A 20017-nucleotide genomic window follows, 5' to 3' on the forward strand; every position below is an offset into this window, starting at 1 on the left:
AAAAAAAAAAAAAAAAAAAAAAAAGAAAAGAAAAGAAAAAGAAAACTATATACTTGTCTGTTTTCCACATAGATAATAAATTTCATGAGGTTAGAAATTGTTTCACTTCCTTAGCCCACTGAGTTTAATATAGTATTTTGTATACAATAAGTGATAACTGACTGATATAATGAAGATTCAAAGAAGTCTTTAGATACTACTACTTTCATTACATTTGTGTAACAGGGAGTGAAAAAATAATGGGTAGGAATTTCTTGTGGGGTCTTAATAGAGATAATTTGCCACATATTTCAATGCATTATTTGTGATAATTACACTAAGAATAAAAGCAATAGCCACTTTAAATATGGAAAATTAAAAGTGACATAGTAGCTTGTATCAGTGATACAAAGATAAATAGCTTTTATTCCTCAGAGAAGCCATAGTCCATAATCTCATCCATATATTCAATCACCAATGGAGCCAGGATTTAAATGCGGAAATGTCTCACTTCAAATCTCATGTTATTTCTATTGTATCTACTGCTTGGTAGTGGTGTTTTTTTCCACCTGAATATATAAAATAACTGAAATAGACTAATACAACTACCTGGTCCTCTGGAATAGAACAAGGAAGATTTATATAGTCACTATGAAAAAATACCTAAATGCTTTACATAAATTTTCTAATAGTATATATAGCCTAAGATCACTGAGGGTAGCTAGTATAGAATTAGGGTAAAACATGTAAGTGGAAGATACTATCTTCTTACTTAAGTTAACTAAATTAGACAAATGAAGGAAATACAACTAATAGCTAGATATTGATACTTATTTCAGATAAACATGTTTTACATAGTTGAATATATTAAACAAGTTTGTAGTATTTTCTGTTATAGCACTGTCTGAAAAGAAATCTCAATTCTCTAATTACATAAATAAAAGAAAGATTACATACCATAGTGTAATTTGACAATAAATGGATGATTTACTTCCACTAGTATATCCCTTTCCACTTTTGTCCGAACTCTGTCTTGAACTAAAAATCACATAACAGTAGAATATGTATCACTCTTTAATTTCAGAAAACATCCCCTGACCAATTTACCAAAGGAAAATATAAAACCATAAACTATAATTTAATAAATATCTAAATTTACAATGTATATATTCTTAGATAATAATGAATATAATCTCAAAAAGCCAACAAATTCAGTTTATGCTTAGAGGTGGTTGTAAGTGTCATAAATAGGTATTTGGTTAATATTAATTTATGATGTATTTGTCTTTAATTTTTCAAATATGTTTAGCAATTAACTCTGAGTGTAGTGATATTTTTATCACAGCCTAGAAATCTATGTACATAAGTGTATGCAGTGGATTGTGCTTTCTCAATATACAATATTGGCACAGAAAAGGAAAAGAACAAGAATCTTAAAATGAAGAAAATAGCTTAATAAAATTAATGAGTTTACCTTAAATTAAAGAAAATATGTCACTTTCTCTAGCATCAAACTTTTAACATGGTATATTCTTAGTAAATTAAGGCATATGCCAGTATCTTACCTAGAAATATCATTTATTGGCTAGAAAACTGTAACAAATACTAATGATAAATTATATTGACTCACTTCATATAGGCAATATATGGCATATTACTTAAAATTAGTTTTGCCAAATTCTATTTTAATCAACTTTCTAATTTTCTACCTTTCAAGGATGCTTTTTTTAACACCTTCATTGCATAGAGCTGCCCAGCATCAGGACCAGTCTTCTTTCTAACAAGAGAAACCTGATAGGGAAATAAAAAATAAAATAAAATTTATAGTTTAAGCCTCTGTTGTTGTATACATACATACTAGGCACATCTATATCCTTGTACTTTCTCTAATATTTAACTTCCCTATATAAATCATATCATCACTTAATTTTTCATCAACATATACCTTCTTAAAATTATGCTACAACTGGGTGGCACCTGTGGCTCAAAGGAATAGGACTCCGGCCTATTGCCATATGCCAGAGGTGGTGAGTTCAAATTCAGCCCTGGCCAAAAAGTGCAAAAAAATAGAAAGAAAAAGTATTCTATGACTTATATTCTTAATGTTTTCTTATTTCCTTCATTTAATAAATCATACTGTACATATATACTACTATATAAACAAACATTTTAAATATAAGTGACATGGTCCTAGACTTTAAAAATTTTATAAAGTAAAACATAAATAACATAACAAAAGACTATTATTAAACTACAGACTCCCTTTAAGACTCAAATCCATTTTTGTTACCTTAATATAAACCAAATAACCATTATGACTATGAATTTGATAACTTCATTTCTATTCTTTCTTGGTCTATTTTAGAAGTTATCAAGAGTTTTATTTTCTAATCAGAAATCAAGGGCAATGTTTCTCTCTCTACCAGGTAAAAGGATCAAACGTCAAATTATCACAATAAAAAATGAAATTAAACTCTTTAAAGGTATCAAGTAAGATTAATATTTCATTTTTTTCAAACTAAGATCATGATTCATTAAAAGCTAGGTTTTTATAAAGCTTCAATTATGAAGACAAGTATTACTATAGTTTCATAAGAATTATTCAAGAGAAAAGGGATGTTTCATGTTTTAAATTAGTAAGTAATACATGTTCTCTGCTTGAACCTGCTACCCCTGCCCTAATAAGTTCCAATCAAGTGTTGCTTTAAATAAGTTTTGCTTAAAAAAAAAAATGTAACTATATAACTAAGCTAATCACATAAAATTGCAGATGGAACAACTGTTAAGTACCTTTTGTGTCATACTGCCTGTTTTCTATGTTATAGCTCAAAACACTGTATTTCACATGCTCTATGTGATAATTATTTATCAGCAAACCGGAGGGGTGGGTTAATTAAAATCTGTGACATGGTATTTGTAGCAATTAAAAGATTCACCTAATAAAAGACCAAGGACTCACCCACCTATATTCTTACACTGGGTGGGATCTCTCCCTTCTTCCATCCTGAAAGTAAATCTTTAGATTAGACCTACACTAACAGGCCATTTCAGACATAGAGTTTTCACATTTATTCAGGGAAGTCCTCAAAATTTCTGTAGAAGAACAGCCTTTCTTCCCTTTCTTCTAATCCAGTATAGAACATACTTTTATAAAATATAATCAAAATGAATTGTATAGAAAATTGAAATTAAAAAGTCATATAAAATACAATCCATTTTTAAACTACTAGATTTTACAGACATAAAATTTCTCTTTCAAATTGCTATAAAAGTTTCTAAATGCTTGCTTTTCAGTTTTTAAACATTTCTTATAGTGAATCAGCAACAGTCTATTCCACACTTAAAGTAGACTAACCAAGAGAGTGTACATAATAGTAAATGGTTGTTTTCACTATATAAAACTCTTTGGAGAAAGGAAAAGCCCAGGGATTGAACTAAATCATCATCTTGCAGATCACTACAAATATTGCTGTACTGAAGGGCTAACATTAAAACTATTACTATATGTCACTTCTTGTATCATATCTAGTTTGAATTCTAAGAAGATTTCCCCAAACAATATACTAGAACCATAAGAAAATGTGTGTATTACCACAGAAGGTTTCAATGGTTTTATTCCATGCAGTTATTTTTATTGGATTTTAATTTGGAAAGGAAGTTCCTATAAGTCCATGATTTTTCATTAATTAAAATATATATATTTGAACAAAGGTGTCATATTTAAATATATACAGAATCTACCCTCAATGTCATTTATAATGGAAGCACTAGAAAATAAACTTAATAGCTTAGAAATTAACAGTGCAAAATCAAATTTTGCAATCATGGGAGTACATCATAGAAACTGTTAGAAAGAACACACACACAGTCAAGATTATCACAGGTTTCTAAATGTCATTTAATGACTATTTATTAAGCTATAGAAGCTACAACTCCAGATACATACGTACTTAAATGTTATTTTTTTCAAGTTTTCAGTTGTTGTCTAAAAGACAGACTTATAAGTATGTTTGTATAGCTGATTTAAGAGGCAATCTTTACATCACAAGAATGGAGAACCAAGAATCCAATGTACTCAATTCTAACATATAGACAGTAGATTATTTGATACAGGATGGGGGTTGAGGAATGAAGGAGCAGAGATTGGGGAAGAGTGTGGGGAATGGGGGGCCATGATGTATGGCACACCTCTTGGGGTGGGACACAATTATAAGAGGGACTTTACCTAACAAATGCAATTAGTGTAACCTAATTCTTTGTACCCTCAATGAATCCCAAACAACAACAATAATAATAAGGACGTCTTTAACCATTTTTAAAGGAGTAGATTAAATTAATTGCTACAATACACACACACACACACACACACACACACACACACAGAGAGAGAGAGAGATAAGCAAATGACATTAACCCTAAGCACCAGGCTCAAAGTTTCTACTTAATTTTACTTACAAGGTTAAATAAATACAGATAAACCATTTCTTTTTTCCTACTCAAAATCATATAATCAGGTGATAACAACAAAGGAGATAAATCATTTTATAAGTCATGACTTCACCACAAGTAGGAGGACTATCTTGATCAGTCATTTCCAGAAAAGCACTTCTCAATCTTTTGGTCTCAGGAATCCTCTATCATATTTATAAAATTATAAAAGACTACAAGGAGCTTTTGTATATTTGGGTTGTATCTATTTACATTTACCACATTAGAAACTGGGATAGAAAAAAAAATAAATATGCACTATTTTAAAAAAAAAAAAACTCCTACATGTGAACATAAATTTCATAAGGATAACTACATTTTCCAAAATGAAATAATAAAATTATACTTATTTACATTTCTGAAAGTTTCTAATACCCATGTATCTGCCTTACTAGAAGGCACCTGGATTCTCACATCTGCTTCTACATTCAATTAGTTGCATATAAAATGTTTTGCTAGAAATATAGTTAGAAAATTAGGCCTTGCAAGGTATGAGTTTGGAAAAGGAGAGTAATAGCTTTTTCATGTAATTGTAGATATACTTTTTTGATATAATAACAGAACCTGAAAAATGACAGCTTCTTAAAAATTTGTTGTAATAGAAAATCTGAAACAATATCAATTAACTGTCCATATTCTGTCACACAAATCTCCACTTGTCTACTTTGCATTTTGAGTGGATTTTCATAACTGTATCTGATTTGTTAATGTCATATCTTGGTGAACTCAAAAACATTGATTCACTTAGTCATACATATTTTCCAAATGGTAACACAGCAATTTCATCAAAAAAGTCTTTAAAGTACTGGCATACCTTGGCTATATTATGAATTGGGTTCCAGATCACTGCAAAAAAAAAAAAAAAAAAAAGTGAATATGGCAATAAAGCAAGTCACTCCAATATACAGTGTCCATAAAGTTCATGTGCAATTTACTATGTTAAAATATTTTCAATTGCACACAAAATTTATGCCCACTCTGTATAAGGTTACATTTCTACTATTTTATAGTCTATTGAGAGAGCAATACTGTTATGTTTAAAAAACAATGTACAAGAGTGAGGGAAATATGTCTGACTAGAGCCAACTTTTGAGAGAGGCTCCTATCCAGAGGGAGAGATAATGAACAGAATGAACCCAAAGAAGCTAAAGGTTGGGAGCTGAGCTAAGAAAGATTTATGAGTACATAGCATCCCTGCTGAGGCAAGCTGTGACTCCAAGGAAACAAACTCCAGGTACAAAACCCATCACTAAGAGGACCAGAGAAACCACCCCCAAGAGAGTGGCACACTGTGTGCTTTCTACAAGTGAGTAGTGTTCTGAAGACCTCTTATTTTACCCCATGGGAGAGAGCCACTAAACATCAGGACTCCTTCTCCAGAGATGTCCCACCTGTGAGCCTATGCATTCTCTTGCCCAGCATAAAATTGAACAAATATTCTCCCCACAATTATGAACTCCCAGTCCACCCTTCCCCCCTCACCAGGTGGTCTAAAAACCCAGAGTCTTTGGCAATGCCTTGAAAGGTCTGGACATTGCATGGCCTGTGGCACAACTGCTCTGTAACCGTGACTTGAGTGGAAGTTGGGGGATGTGGGGAGAGAGAGTCAATTGGGAGAGTGAGAACCATGGTGATGCAACAGGATGCAGCAATGGCGGGGCTGTCACCATGGGTCAGATTTTGGAGATACACTTCCCCATTCTGTAGACCACATGAGGGAATTGGGCTGCAATTTCTTGTGGGTGCTAGAGGAAGAGTAAGGCTATGACAGAGATGCAGACTCTGTGAGAGAGAAATATGCCTAGTGACAGTACCCGCCCATGGACAGAGGTGCTCACACCTGGGGACAAACTCTAGTGGAACACTCCCCAGACTCCAATGAGTACCAGATGGAGATGGGTTTCATCCCCTTGGGTTTGCCAGTTAGTGGCAGAGTGTAGTGGAGGAAGAGGCACTGACTCACCTTTGACACTGGAAGATGTATAACCATGGTTCTTTTGTTTGCTGGAGGGAGCAGGGCCATGGTACCCCAGGGTTACCAGTGGAGGGGCATGGTTGTGCTGTATGGTAGGCAAAGAGGCACTAAAACCCCTGGACTGACTGTTTGGCTTGGTGAGCCTTCCTGACCATTGAACTCTGGAGGGAGCCACTCTCCAGCCTCTCAGATTTTTAGGATGGATGGAGTTGCTGGTGGATCCCTGCTGTTAGGATGCTGGAGACCTTTTGAACTATCCCATTTGATTAGTGATTGTGCTGCATGGGACAATCAGATTGGAACTTTTGTCCTGAGCCGGCTACACAGGGACCCTCCAAGGTTGAGCAATGGTTGTGTTGTAGTGAGAGGGGCTGACTCTCCTCATTCAGTTGTCACTGGTGGGGGAGTGTCTCAGTTGCTTGTATCTCTTCCCAGTTGAGATTTTAGTCTAAATCCATGACTCATTAGGATTGGATAGAGGCTGGCTGAATACAAGACAGAGCCAGCTAGCTTTATCAAACCAATAAGGTCCTCAGAGTCTCTGGCTAAAGGTCTGAAAGTGACCTTTTTTAAAGCTATAGGGTAAAAGCCACAGTAACCAGTCCCAGCTCTTTGGTAAAGAGCTGGTTAAATACAATTCCTGGAGCCCTCAATCTAATCTAACCCTACTAGTTTTACTAGCCAAATTGGAAAATAATCATGGTGCGGAACCAGCAGGAAAAATATGGCAACATGAATAATCAAAGTAGATCAACACCCCCAGGGAATGAAAAGGAGATAGATCAGAAGATGCCATTCATAAACAATTGGCTGAAATGTCAGAAATAGAATTCAGAATATGGATGGCAAATAAAATGAATAGAATGAAGGAAAATATGGAAATATAAATCCAAAGAATTGTGAAAAAGTTGTCTCAAGAAATCAGTGCATTCAAAGACAAAATCACCAAGGACATAGGCATAATGAGAAAAGATACAGAAGAGCTCAAGGAAATGAAAAAGCCATTCAAGGAGCTCTGAAATACAGTAGAATACCTCAATAATAGAGTTGAACAGGAAGAAGAAAGGATCACAGACATAGAAGACAAGACTTTTGAACATTGCCAAGCAATCTAACAGGCAGAAAAATGGGGGGGGGAAACCCAGAATATTCCCTAACAGAGTTGTGGGATCACTCAAAAAGATCAAACATCTGACATATAAGAATTCCTGAAGAAGATGATAGTCCCATAGGCACATAAGCTCTACTCCAAGATATGGAGGAGAATTTCCGAAGCATTGCAAGAGATACACTGAAATTCAGATAGTTGATGTTTAAAAACTCTAGCAAATCTCAATCAAAATGAAGCATCTCCTAGACACATTGTAATTAATTTTGCCAAAGTTAATATGAAGGAGAAAATTCTGCAAGCACCTAGACATAAGAAAAGTTACAATGGGAGGAATATTAGAATGACTGCAGATCTCTCAGCCAAAAACTTTCAAGCCATAATTTGATGGTTATTGACCTTCAACCTCCTAAAACAAAACAAGTTTCAGCCTGGGATCCTGTATCCAGCTAAACTGAAATCCAATTGTGATCAAGAAATCAAATACTTTACTGACTTACACATGTTGAAGAAATATGCCATAACTAAAGCAGCTGTCCGGGATATTCTCAGACCCATCCTCCTTAATGATCAGCACAGTGGTCTACCATCAAAGTAAACTGAACCAGAAAGTTTTGAACAAAACCTAACTTCCACAATGGTGAAAGGAATAATAACATCCACAGGACATTTGAAAAACATGACACCCCAAACACTACCATGCTTATCAGTTCTCTCAATTAATGTGAATCACTTAAATTGTGCTCTAAAGAGGCAAAGGTTGGCTGACTGGATACAAAAACTCATACCAGATATCTGTTGCATACAAGTGTCTCATCTTACCTTAAAGAATAAAAAAGGACTCAGGGTGAAGGAATGGACATCTATAATACACGCAAATAGAAATCAGAAAAATTCAGAGGTTGGAATTTTGTTTGCAGATACAGTTGTTTTTAAACCAATACAGGTAAGGGAAGATAAGGATGGACACTACATATTTGTCAAGGGAAACACTCAACATGAAGAGAGTTAATTATATTAATAATTAACATTTTTGCACCTTATCAGAATGCTCCTCAATTTATAAAGCAAACCCTAAGAGAGATTAACAATTTAATATCTTCCTGCACTACAATAGTTGGAGGTTTTAACACCCCTTGGGCAGTTTTGGATATCTCCTCCAAGAAGAAACTAAACAAATAAATAATGGACTTAAACTTCATCCTAGAACAAATGGACTTAACAGATATCTACAAAACATTTCATCCTAGCAAAACTGAATATACATTTTTTTCACATCAGCCTACGGATCATCCTCCAACATTGATCATAACTTGGGACACAAGAACCAGCAAATTTAAAAGAATAGAAATTATTCCTTGTATCTTCTCAGACCATCACAGAATAACAGTTGACCTCAACCTCAACAGGAATCTTCATACTCAAAAAAGTCATGGAAACTAAATCATGTTATGCTGAATGACAGCTAGGTCAAAGATGAGATTAAGAAAGAAATCATCAAATTTTGGGGAGAAAATGATAATTAAAACACAAATTTTCAAAACCTGTGGGATACTGCAAAGGCATTTCTAAGAGGGAAATTGATAGTTTTGGATGCCTTCACAATGAAAACAGAAATAGAAAAAGACAACTTAATGGGTCATCTCAAGCAACTGAAAAAGAAAGAACATTCCAACCTCAAACCTAGCAGAAGAAAAGAAATAACCAAAATTAGAGCTGAATTAAATGAAATGAAAAACAAAAGAATCCAGCAGCACCTGTGGCTCAGTGAGTAGGGCACCAGCCCCATATACTGAGGGTGGTGGGTTCAAACCTGGTCCCAGCCAAACTGCAACAACAAAAACAAAAAAAGCCTGGCATTGTGGTGGGCACCTGTAGTCCCAGCTACTTGGGAGGCTGAGGCAAGAGAGCTGGAGCCAAGGGTGACAACGTGAGACACTGTCTCAAAAAAAAAAAAAAAATCATGAAGAAGATCAATGAAACAAAAAGTTGTTTTTTTGAAAACATGAACAAAATTGATGAACCTTTGAATAACCTAACCTGAAACAGAAAAGTAAAATTTCTAATATTGTCAATCAGAAACAATAAAGGAGAAATACTGCCAGACACCTCAGAAATTCAAAACTTCCTCAATGATTACTACAAAAAACTCTATTTTGAGAAATATGAAATTCTGAAAGAAATGGACCATGACCTGGAAGTACGCCACCTTCCTAGAATCAGACAGAAAGAATTAGAAATTTTGAATAGACTTATATCAAGCACTGAAATTGCATCAACTATACAAAATCTCAAAAAAAAAATAAATAAAAGTCTGGGATCAGATTGCTTCACATCAGAATTCTACCAAACCTTTAAAGAAGAACTAGTACCTATATTACATAACCTTTTCCAAAACATAGAAAAAGAAGGAATACCTCCCAACACATTCTATAAAGCCAATATCACACTGCTCCCCAAACCAGGAAGGGCCCCAACAAAGAAAGAAAACTATAGACTAATATCATTAATGAATGTTGACGGAAAAATATTCAATAATATCTTAGCAAACAGAATTCAACAACACATCAAAAAATTATACACCATGATCTAGTTGGTTTTATCCCAGGGTTACAAGACTAGTTCAACATACATAAATTTATAAACACAAAACATCACATAAATAAAATAAAAAACAAATATCATATGATTCTCTCAATTTATGCAGAAAAATCTTTTGATAATATCTAGCACCCTTTCATGATCAGTACACGTAAGAAAACAGGCTTAGACAGATCATTTCTTAAACTGATAGAGGCCATCTACAGCAAACCCACAGCCAATACCATATTGAATGAAGTATATAATTGAAGATATGTCCACTCAGATCTGGAAGTAGACAAAGATGTCCGTTGCCTCCACTGGTATTCAACATAGTAATGGAAGTCTTAAACATTGCAATCAGGCAAGAGAAGGCAATCAAGGGTATCCAAATAGGGTCAAAGGAGATCAACCTGTCACTCTTCATGGATGATATGATCTTATCCCCAGGAAATCCCAGGGATTCAAGTATAAAATTCTTAGAAGTGATCAAAGAATACATCAGAGCCTCAGGATAGAAAATCAATAATTACAAATAAGTAGCTTTTGTATATACTAATAATAGTGAATCTGAAAATATAGTCAAGGACTCTATTCCTTTTACAGTAGTGCCAAAGAAGATGAAATATCTGGGAATTTACCTAACAAAGGATGTGAAAGATCTCTATAAAGAGAATTATGAATCTCTGAGAAAAGAAATAACTGAAGTTCTTAACAAATGGAAAAAATACCATGCTCATGTATGGGGAGAATCAACATTGCTGAAATGTCCATACTAACAAAAGCAATCTACAGATTTAATGCAATCCCTATTAAAGCAACACTGTCATACTTTAAAGATCTTCATTTTATATGAAATAAAAAAAATTGAAGCCAAAACGTTACTCAGAAATAAAAACAAATCAGGAGGTATCATATTATCAGGCTTCAAAATATACTATAAATCTACAGTGATCAAAACAGTAGGGTACTGGCACAAAAATAGAGAGGTAGATATATGAAAAAGAATAGAGACACAAGATATGAACCCAGCCACGTATTATCATTTGATCTTTGATAAGCCTAACAAAAGCATTCACTGGGGAAAATAGTCCTTATTTAATAAATGGTGCTGGGTGAGCTGGCTGGCAACCTGTAGAAGACTGAAACTGAATTCTCAACTTTCACCCTAACAAAAATTGATTCTCACTGAATAAAAGATTTAAACTTCAGTCATGAAAGTTTAAAAATACTAGAAGAGAGTATAGGGAAAATGCTTGAGGAAATTGGCCTAGGAAAATATTTTATGAGTAGGATCTCCTCCCCTGGAAATTGAAGGAACACCAAAAAATATATTACTGGGATCTGATAAAGCTAAAAAGTTTCTTGCAGCCAAGAGTATAGTAAGTAAAGCAAACACACAGCCTTCAGAAGAGGAGAAGACATTTGCAAGTTATGTTTCTGACAAAAGTCTGATAAGTAGAATCCAAAAAGAAGTCAAACTAATCAATAAGAAAAGAACAAACAACCCCATTTCTTTGTGAGCAAGAGACTTGAACAGAAGCTTCTCTGGAGAAGACAGGAGCATGGCCTACAAACAGATGAAAAATGCTCATCATATTTTATCATCAGATAAATGCAAATCAAAACCACTTTGTGATATCTAACTTCAGTAAATATTAGCCCATGTCACAAAATCCCAAAACTATAGTTGTTGAGGATGTGGAGAGAAGGGAGCACTTCTACACTGCTGGTGGGAATGCAAGCTAATATGGCCTTTATGGAAAAGGGACTGAAGGTAGACCTACCATTCAATCCTGTAATTCCTATACCATTTATATACTTAGATGATCAAAAATCATTTTACAATAAAGACATTTGCATCAGAATGTTTATTGCAGACTGATTCATAATTACTAAGTCATGGAAGCAGCCCAAGTACCCATCGCCTCATGAATGTATTAACAGATTGTGGTATACTCATACCATAGAATACTATGCAGCCATATAAAAGATGGAGATTTTATAGTTTTTATGTTTATTTTACCGTTTTATGTTTATGTATGGAGCAGGAACATATTCTTGTTAGTAAAGTATCTCAAGAATAGAAGAAAAAGTATCCAATGTACTCAATACTATTATGAAACCAATATATAATCATGTACACACTCATGCATATGATAAAACACAACTATAGTCCAGAAGAAAGGAGGGTATTTGGTGGGATCTCATCTAATGTACACATGTAGGATAAAATCCCACATGCAGTGTGCTGACTTTAAATTTCAGTAACAGGCAAATAGGCTTTTATGAAATGTAGCTCTGTTGAAGACCTGGCTGCCTTTGTCAGCATGACAGGGCCTGAAGGTCTGGAGGTAAAAGTCCACCTTCAGCAATTCTGGTCTGTGCGGCCATTAAGCCTGCAAGGAAAAGGGTTAACAGCCCTTCCTGCAGAGACACAGCCCAGAGGTTTCTGAATGTGAAAATATACATTGTAAAGCTGCATGGCCTCCAGACTGCAGAGAAACAAAAGCCATAAATCTGTTTTCTGCAATATAATGAGTGCATGGTAAAATTCAAGGTCTTACTCCCCTTTTGGTTATCTCGAGTTTTCAGTCTTACTCCCTTTTTAGTAATCTAGAGTTTTCAGACTTTGTGTCTCTTTTGAAGGTTGAAACAAATTTAGAAGATATTAATAGTAAAAATGCTTTGTTGATTGATGGAGTGAACATAAACAACCTACTATATAAGGTGGTCAGAAATAAAGATCATTGCTACTTGTCATCATGAGCTTATAGTCTGTCCCTTGCTTTTTAAACTTTCAATAGCGAGCTTGTACCAGCAATAAAGCTGCCTGTCCTTCGTGAAACCTCCACACAACATACAGAATTCAATGTTAAATTTTAAAACTATTACTACTAGAGTATAAATGTCTTACCACAAGAAATAAGTGAGATGTTGGTTATGTTAACCAGTTTGATGTAAGCATTCCACATTATATATCAAATCAACACATTGTACCCCACAAATTCAGTAATGTACACAGTTATAATTTAATAAAAAATTAAATAAAAATACAAATAAAATCAATGTATGTACCATAATTAAAATATGCTTTATTGCTAAAAAATGCTAATGATAAGCTGAGCCTCCACTAAGTTACCATTTTTTCCTGTTGGAGGGTCTTGCCTTGATATTGATAGTTGCTGACTGATGAGGGTGGTGGTTGCTGAAGGCTGAAGTGGATGTAACAATTTTGTAAAATAAGACAACAATGAAATTTGCTCTGATTGACTCTTCTTTTCATGAAGTATTTATCTTACAGTACTGTTTGACAGCATTTTACACACAGTATAACTTCATTCAAAATTGCAGGAAATCCTCTCAAAGTCTGCCATTGTTTTACCAAGTAAATTCATATAATATTCTAAATTCTTTGTTATCATTTCTACAGTGTTCACATCATCTTCAGCAGGAGTAGATTTGTTCTCAGGAAACTACATTTTTCTTATCTATAAAATGAAATTTCTCATTTGTTCAATTTTTATCATGTGATTGTAGCAATTTAGACAAATCCTCAAGCTACACTTTTAATTCTAGTTCTCTTGCTATTCTGAAATTCTACAACTACTTCTTTAACTGAAATTTTGAACTTCTCAATGTCATCCATAAGAGTTGGAATCAACTTCTTCCAAATGCCTGTTAATTTTCATATTTCAGTTTCTTCCCACGAATTACAAATGTTCTAACTGACATCTAGAATGGAGAATCCCTTCCAGAAGGCTTTCAATTTACTTTGCCAAGATCCATCAAAGGAATCACTGTTTATGTCATCTATGCCTTTAAAAATGTATTTCTTAAATAATAAAAGTTGAAAGTCAAAATTATTCCTTGATCCATAGGCTACAGAATGGATGTTGTGATAGTAGGCATAAAAACAATATTAATCTCCTTATACATCTATATCTGAGCTCTTGAGTGACTGGGTATGCTATTACTAAGCAGTAATATTTTGAAAATCATATTTTTTTTTTCTGAGCAGTAGGTCTCAACAGTGGACTAAAATATTCAGTAAACCAAGCTATCAACAGATGTGATATCACCCAGGATTTGTTTTCCCACTTATAGAGCACGAATAGATTCAACAAAATTTATAAGAGTCTAATGATTTTCAGAACGATTACTGAGCATTGGCTCCAACTTAAAGTCACCAGAATTACTAGTCATTGATAAAATAATCATCCTGTCCTTTAAAGCTTTGAAGCCAAGCATTGACTTCTCCCCTCTAACTATAAAAGCCCTACGTGGCATTTTCTTATAATAGAAGGTTGTTTCATCTACATTGAGAATCTGTTATTTAGTGTAGCTACCTCCATAAATTATCTTAGGTATATCTTCTGGATAAATTGCTGTAATTTCTATATCAAGTAGTTGTTACATCATCTTTTATGTTATGGAGATGGCCCCTTTCATTGAACCTAATGAACCAAACTCTGCTAGCATGAAACTTTTCTTTTGAAGTTTCCTTACCTCTCTAAGTCTTCAGAGAATTGAAGGGAGTTAGGATCTTATTCTGAATTAGGCTTTGGCTTAAGCCTAGGGAATGTTGTTAATGCTTTGATCTTATAGTCAGACCACTCAAACTTTCTCCACATTAGCAACAAAGCTGTTTTGCTTTCTCATCATTCATATGTTAACTACAGAAAGACTTTTAAATTCTTTCAAGAACTTTTCCCTTGCATTCACAACTTGATTAACTGGCACAAAAGAGGCCCACTTTTCAGGCTATTCCAGCTTTTGACATGCCTTCCTTACCAAGCTTAATCATTTATAGCTTATATTTCAGAATAATATGAGGATACATACTATTATGTTACATTGCTTGCATTTATAAGGTAAAAATCCAAGATGAAATTGTGTCCTTCAACCAAGAAGTGTGCCTTATAGCCAGCATTGTACCCATTTGGTGGAAATTTACCAAACCCTGATCTCCTTTCCCACTTGAATTTAATTGAGTTTTTCTCTCATGTAGATCTATAGTTGTTTGTTAATCTACTTGTTTCAACTTAGTATCAAGTACACGGTTGATTGTTTTTAAGAACAATAAGAACATATCCGGAGACATTATAGTAATAGAGTACTGGTTATACTACAAGTCTATTGTCATTAAAACAACATGGCACTGGCATGAAAATAGAAACATAGATCTCTGGAACAGAACAGAGAACTTAGTGGTGAAACCAGCCTCATGTCACCATGTGAACTTTGACAAAGCACCCAAAAGCATACACTGGGTAAAGGAATCCCTATTTAACAAATTGTGCTGACAGAACTAGTTAGCAACATGTAAAAAACTGAAACTAGACCCACACCTCTCATCACTTACAAAATTAACTCATGATGGATAGAATATTTAAATCTAAGACATAAAACCATCAAACCATAAAAGAAAGCATGGGAAAAACTATGGATCTTAATTGCCTAGGAGAAGAATCTATGAAGAAAACCACATTAGCAATCACAGCAACAACAACAAAAAAATAAATAAATGGGACCTGATCAACTAAAAATGTTTCTGAACAGCTAAGAATACAATCAACCAAGCCACGAGACAATGTTAAGAATGGGAGAAGATTTTGGCATGCTATGAATCTGACAAAGCACTAAAAACCAGATTCTACAATGAACTCAAGAAAATCAAGAACAAAGCAAAAGACCCTATTAAAAACTGGGGAAGAGACATGAACAAATTTTTTTTTCATAGCTGTCAAACACATCTCAAACTTTTGATTTAAAGTTGAGAGATGTCAGACGCTTCCTTTGACTTGAATACTTATAGACCACTGTAGAGTTATTAGTTGACTTATTTTCAATATAGGACAACTCTAGGAAAGGAAGAGAGATGGTAGAACAGATGGTCAGTGAAGAAGACAGAATACACATATCATTTGTAAAAAATGTAATATATGCTAGGCATAATAAAGTGAAATGCAATAAAAAAGGTATACCCTATTATGAAGATGACAAGATCAAAGTAGCAAAGATTTTCCAAAATTGTTTTTTGATTGAAAGCTCAAGTAAAAATACTGTCAGTTGATCATTCATTTTTAGGTAAATGCCCACCACCTACCTATATTTAAGGAATCATAATTTGTTAATCATTATTTTAAAATAAAAATGCTGATCTGTAAAAAATGGCTAGTTCAGCTGACTATCCAATAAAATCACGTAAGTCTTCTGCCTTGTGATAACCACTCTATTTTGGCATTCAATTAAAGTGCTTTATGTATATTTCTCATTTTATCATGGAATATTAGAAAGAAGTATAATCAAGGTTGATATTTAATAAATTTGATAATTGTTCAAGCCTCATCAAGGACATTCTTAAACTGTGTGAGGCATAAAGGACACAATAATTGTTGGTACTGTTTGGTAACACTGCCAAGATTGTCCGAAGGTACCAGTTGTGCAAATAATATTATGGAATTATCATGAAATAACTTTGACCTGAAGAGTCTTTGAAAGGGTCTTGGGGTTCCTCAGAGGTATGCAGACCATGCTCTTGAGACCACTGTTCTAGAGATTAGCTTTTACTAAGATTGAAAAGAATGGGGTATAAAACAAGAACAGGCTTTTTAAATAAAAACCATGCAGGAGTCCTCAAACTTTTTAAACAGGGGGCCAGTTCACTCTTCCTCAGACCATTGGAGGGCCAGACTGTGGCTCTGGGACATGACTGCTCAGCAGGACAGGCAACAACACCAAAAACACCTGGCAGGCTGGATAAATGTCCTAGGAGGGCTACATGTGGCCTGCGGGCCTTAGTTTGAGGATGCCTGCTATGGTGTAAAATAGGCAAGGAAGAAAAAAAGAGAGAGAAAGATAGTCCAGGCTTTTAGGAAGACATTGTCATAGAAAGGAAGCATTTTTTCCCTAGCTCTCCTAACACTCCAGTATCCTAATATAGCATCTAATTGAAGCCATCATTCACAGTCTGGAAAAGTAAATATTTATTTCTTCACCTGATCTGTTTTCCTTTTATTCAGGTCCTAAGTGTGAACCTTCTCAGCTTATGGAAATACCTTATTTCTCTGTCCTCTTCCCATAATCAACTACAAAAGTAGCCACTTAGTGTCAAACTACTATGCCTAAAACCATATTAATATTGATAGGAATGTTTATTTTCTGTCACCCAAATCCAATCATGGGAAAGTGTTCAAAAGAGAAATGAGTTGCACCAATACATTTTTCTCTCAATCACCTGACTTTTATATTTTCTGATAAGAATACCAAATAACTGCAGTGAACTGGAAGATCAGACATTTTAAAATATTGATTCAAAAGACCAATTACATGAAATTTTAAGATGTGGGAATATAGTTATAAACTACCAACTGATGAATTACTTATAAGCACAAGGGTTCTATAGTTTCTTTTTTTTAACTTATTTTTTTTTTGTTAAGTCATATATACATAGATCATGAGTACATTTATGCCTTTGTGGGATTTAATGTGTTGCTTATTTGTACAAATTGGAGTGCTTACATCCTACTAATTTTTTTTATTTTTTAATCTTTTTTTAAATTAAATGATAGCTGTATACATTAATGCAAACATGGGGTACAGTGTAGTGTTTTCATATAGAATTTGAAATACTTTCATCAAGCTGGTTAACATAGTGACCAGAAAGATCACCTATATATCTGTCTAACAAGGGTACAACTGAAATTTTCTAGAACTAGAATATAAATGTTTTGACACAATGACTAAACAAATGACATGAAATCTATGTTAACATCCTACTAATTAACATAGCTTTCACCTCATTTACTTAATCACAATGTTAAGACATTTGTGTTCTATACTTGATAGATTTGACTTATACCCTTGCAATATATTCCATAGGGTTCTGTATTTTCAAAACTTCATTTTTAAGTCCTATTGTTAAAGGCTTTACTAGTGGAAAAGCAAAAATATTCCTTTCTGCACAATCTATGAATGATAAAATGTATACTATGTACAGACATTATTTGGCATATGATAACATACTCAATCTCAGCCAAAAGGCCAAGAAGCAATCGCCTATGACATATAAGGATGGCTAGTCAATTTCAAATATGTTTTCATATATTTGTGCTTTAAAATAATTAATGTAAGTTGTTTGATGCACATCTCAATCTATAAATTACTGAGTATTAATAGTGTTATACTTGGTGTTCTTAGTATAGAATTTTTTTATTATTATCACTTTTTAAAATTTTAAATTGTTATGGAGTACATACATTTGCTTACATAGTTTGCTTTTGTTTGCATAAAGTCAGCCTAATAAGTGTGGCCTTGTTGCAGAAAGTGTGCAATATGCTTGCTGGGTGGAAATGTACCCATCACTTTCTCCCCTTTCCCCCATTTGGATTTCCTTAAGTTTTGATTCCATATGAACTTACAGGTGTTGATGCATTAGTTCTAATTTAGTGTTAAGTACCTATGGTGTTTACTTTCTTCATTGTTGCAGTACTTCAATTAGACTGGCCTACAAGTCCATTTAGTTTGTTACAAAAGATACTAGATATCCGTCATTTTTAGTAGCTGAGTAATATTTGAATATAAATACTACATAATATTCATCCACTTATGCATTGATGGGTACTTGAGTTGCTTCCATATCTTTGCGATTACGAATTGCATTGCTATGAACATTTGAGTGCAAGTGTCTTTATGATCAAATGACTTTTTTTTTTTTCCCTTGGATGAAAACATAGTATTCAGATTGCAAGATCAAATGGTAGGTACACTTTTAGCTCTTTGAGGAATCGCTATACTACTTCCATAGAGCTGTACTAGTTTGCAGTCCCACCAACAGTTTATGAGTGTTCTTTCTTCTCAACATCCAGGCTAGCATCTGTTGATTTGGGATTTTATGGCGTGAGCCATTCTTCCCTAGAGTTAGGTGATATCTCGATGTGAGTTTGATTTGCATTCCCCTTATGTTTAGAGAAAATTAGCAATTTTTCTTGTGCTTGTTAGTCATTAGTCTATCTTCATAAGAAAAGTTTCTGTTCATGCCTCTTGCTCAATTTTAACAGGACTGATTGATATTTTCTTGTTAATTTGCTAGATTTATTTGTAGATTCTGGTCATCATCCACTTTGTCAGATGTGCAGCATGCAAAAATCTTCTATTCTGTACATGATTTGTTTTGTTGACTGTGTCCTTGGTTGTGAAAAAACATTTTAACTTGCTCAGGCCCCATTTAATTTATTTATTTTTGTTGCTGCTGTGTTTGTTGATGAAGTCTTCTTCATAAATTCCTACCCTGGACTGATATCTTTAAGGGTTTTCCTATACTGTATTCTAGGATTATTAGTTTCATGCCTTAGGTTTACAACTATTATTCATCATGAGTCAATTTTTGTGTGTGCCATTGTTCCTGTTTCAGTCTTTTACATGTGGCCATGCAATTCTCCCATCACCATTTATTGAATAGAAATTCTTCTCCCCAGTGTATGTTTTTTTTCTCTTTGCCAATGATTGGATGACCATATGAGGATAGTTTCATCTCTAGATTGTTTGTTCTTTTATAAAGGTCTATGTCTCTATTTTTATGCTAATACCAAGCTGTTTTGATCAGTATAGATTTCTCATATAGCTGAAGTCTGGTAAAGTGGTGCCTTCAGATTTGTTCTCACTTTTTAGGATTTCATTAACTATTTGGGGGTCTCCTCTTGTTCAATATTTAATGTAGGACTATTTTTCCAAGATCTGCAAAATATGACATTGGTATTTTAGTGAGAATTGTACTGAATTTGTAAATAACTTTGGGTAGTACAGACACTAAGTACTCTTGGATAGTACAGTACTAAGTACCCTCTAAAATACTCTTCTTGGCCATCTGGTGAACTTAGTGATCT

General features: G+C 34.0%; 1 protein-coding gene across 1 annotated transcript in view; it reads right to left on the reverse strand.

The window, feature by feature from the left end:
• Positions 1 to 20017, reverse strand: part of RPS6KA6 (ribosomal protein S6 kinase A6) — a gene marked incomplete at its 3' end in the record, with an annotated part of 185692 nt that overhangs the window by 67071 nt on the left and 98604 nt on the right. The window contains 2 exon segments of the mRNA XM_023507530.1: positions 937 to 1017; positions 1689 to 1770. Of these exon segments, the coding sequence (XP_023363298.1) occupies positions 937 to 1017; positions 1689 to 1770 (163 nt within the window).

The sequence above is a fragment of the Otolemur garnettii genome, unplaced genomic scaffold (assembly GCF_000181295.1).
Source record: "Otolemur garnettii isolate 467f Iridium unplaced genomic scaffold, OtoGar3 scaffold00186, whole genome shotgun sequence".
Taxonomy (NCBI): Eukaryota; Metazoa; Chordata; class Mammalia; order Primates; family Galagidae; genus Otolemur; species Otolemur garnettii.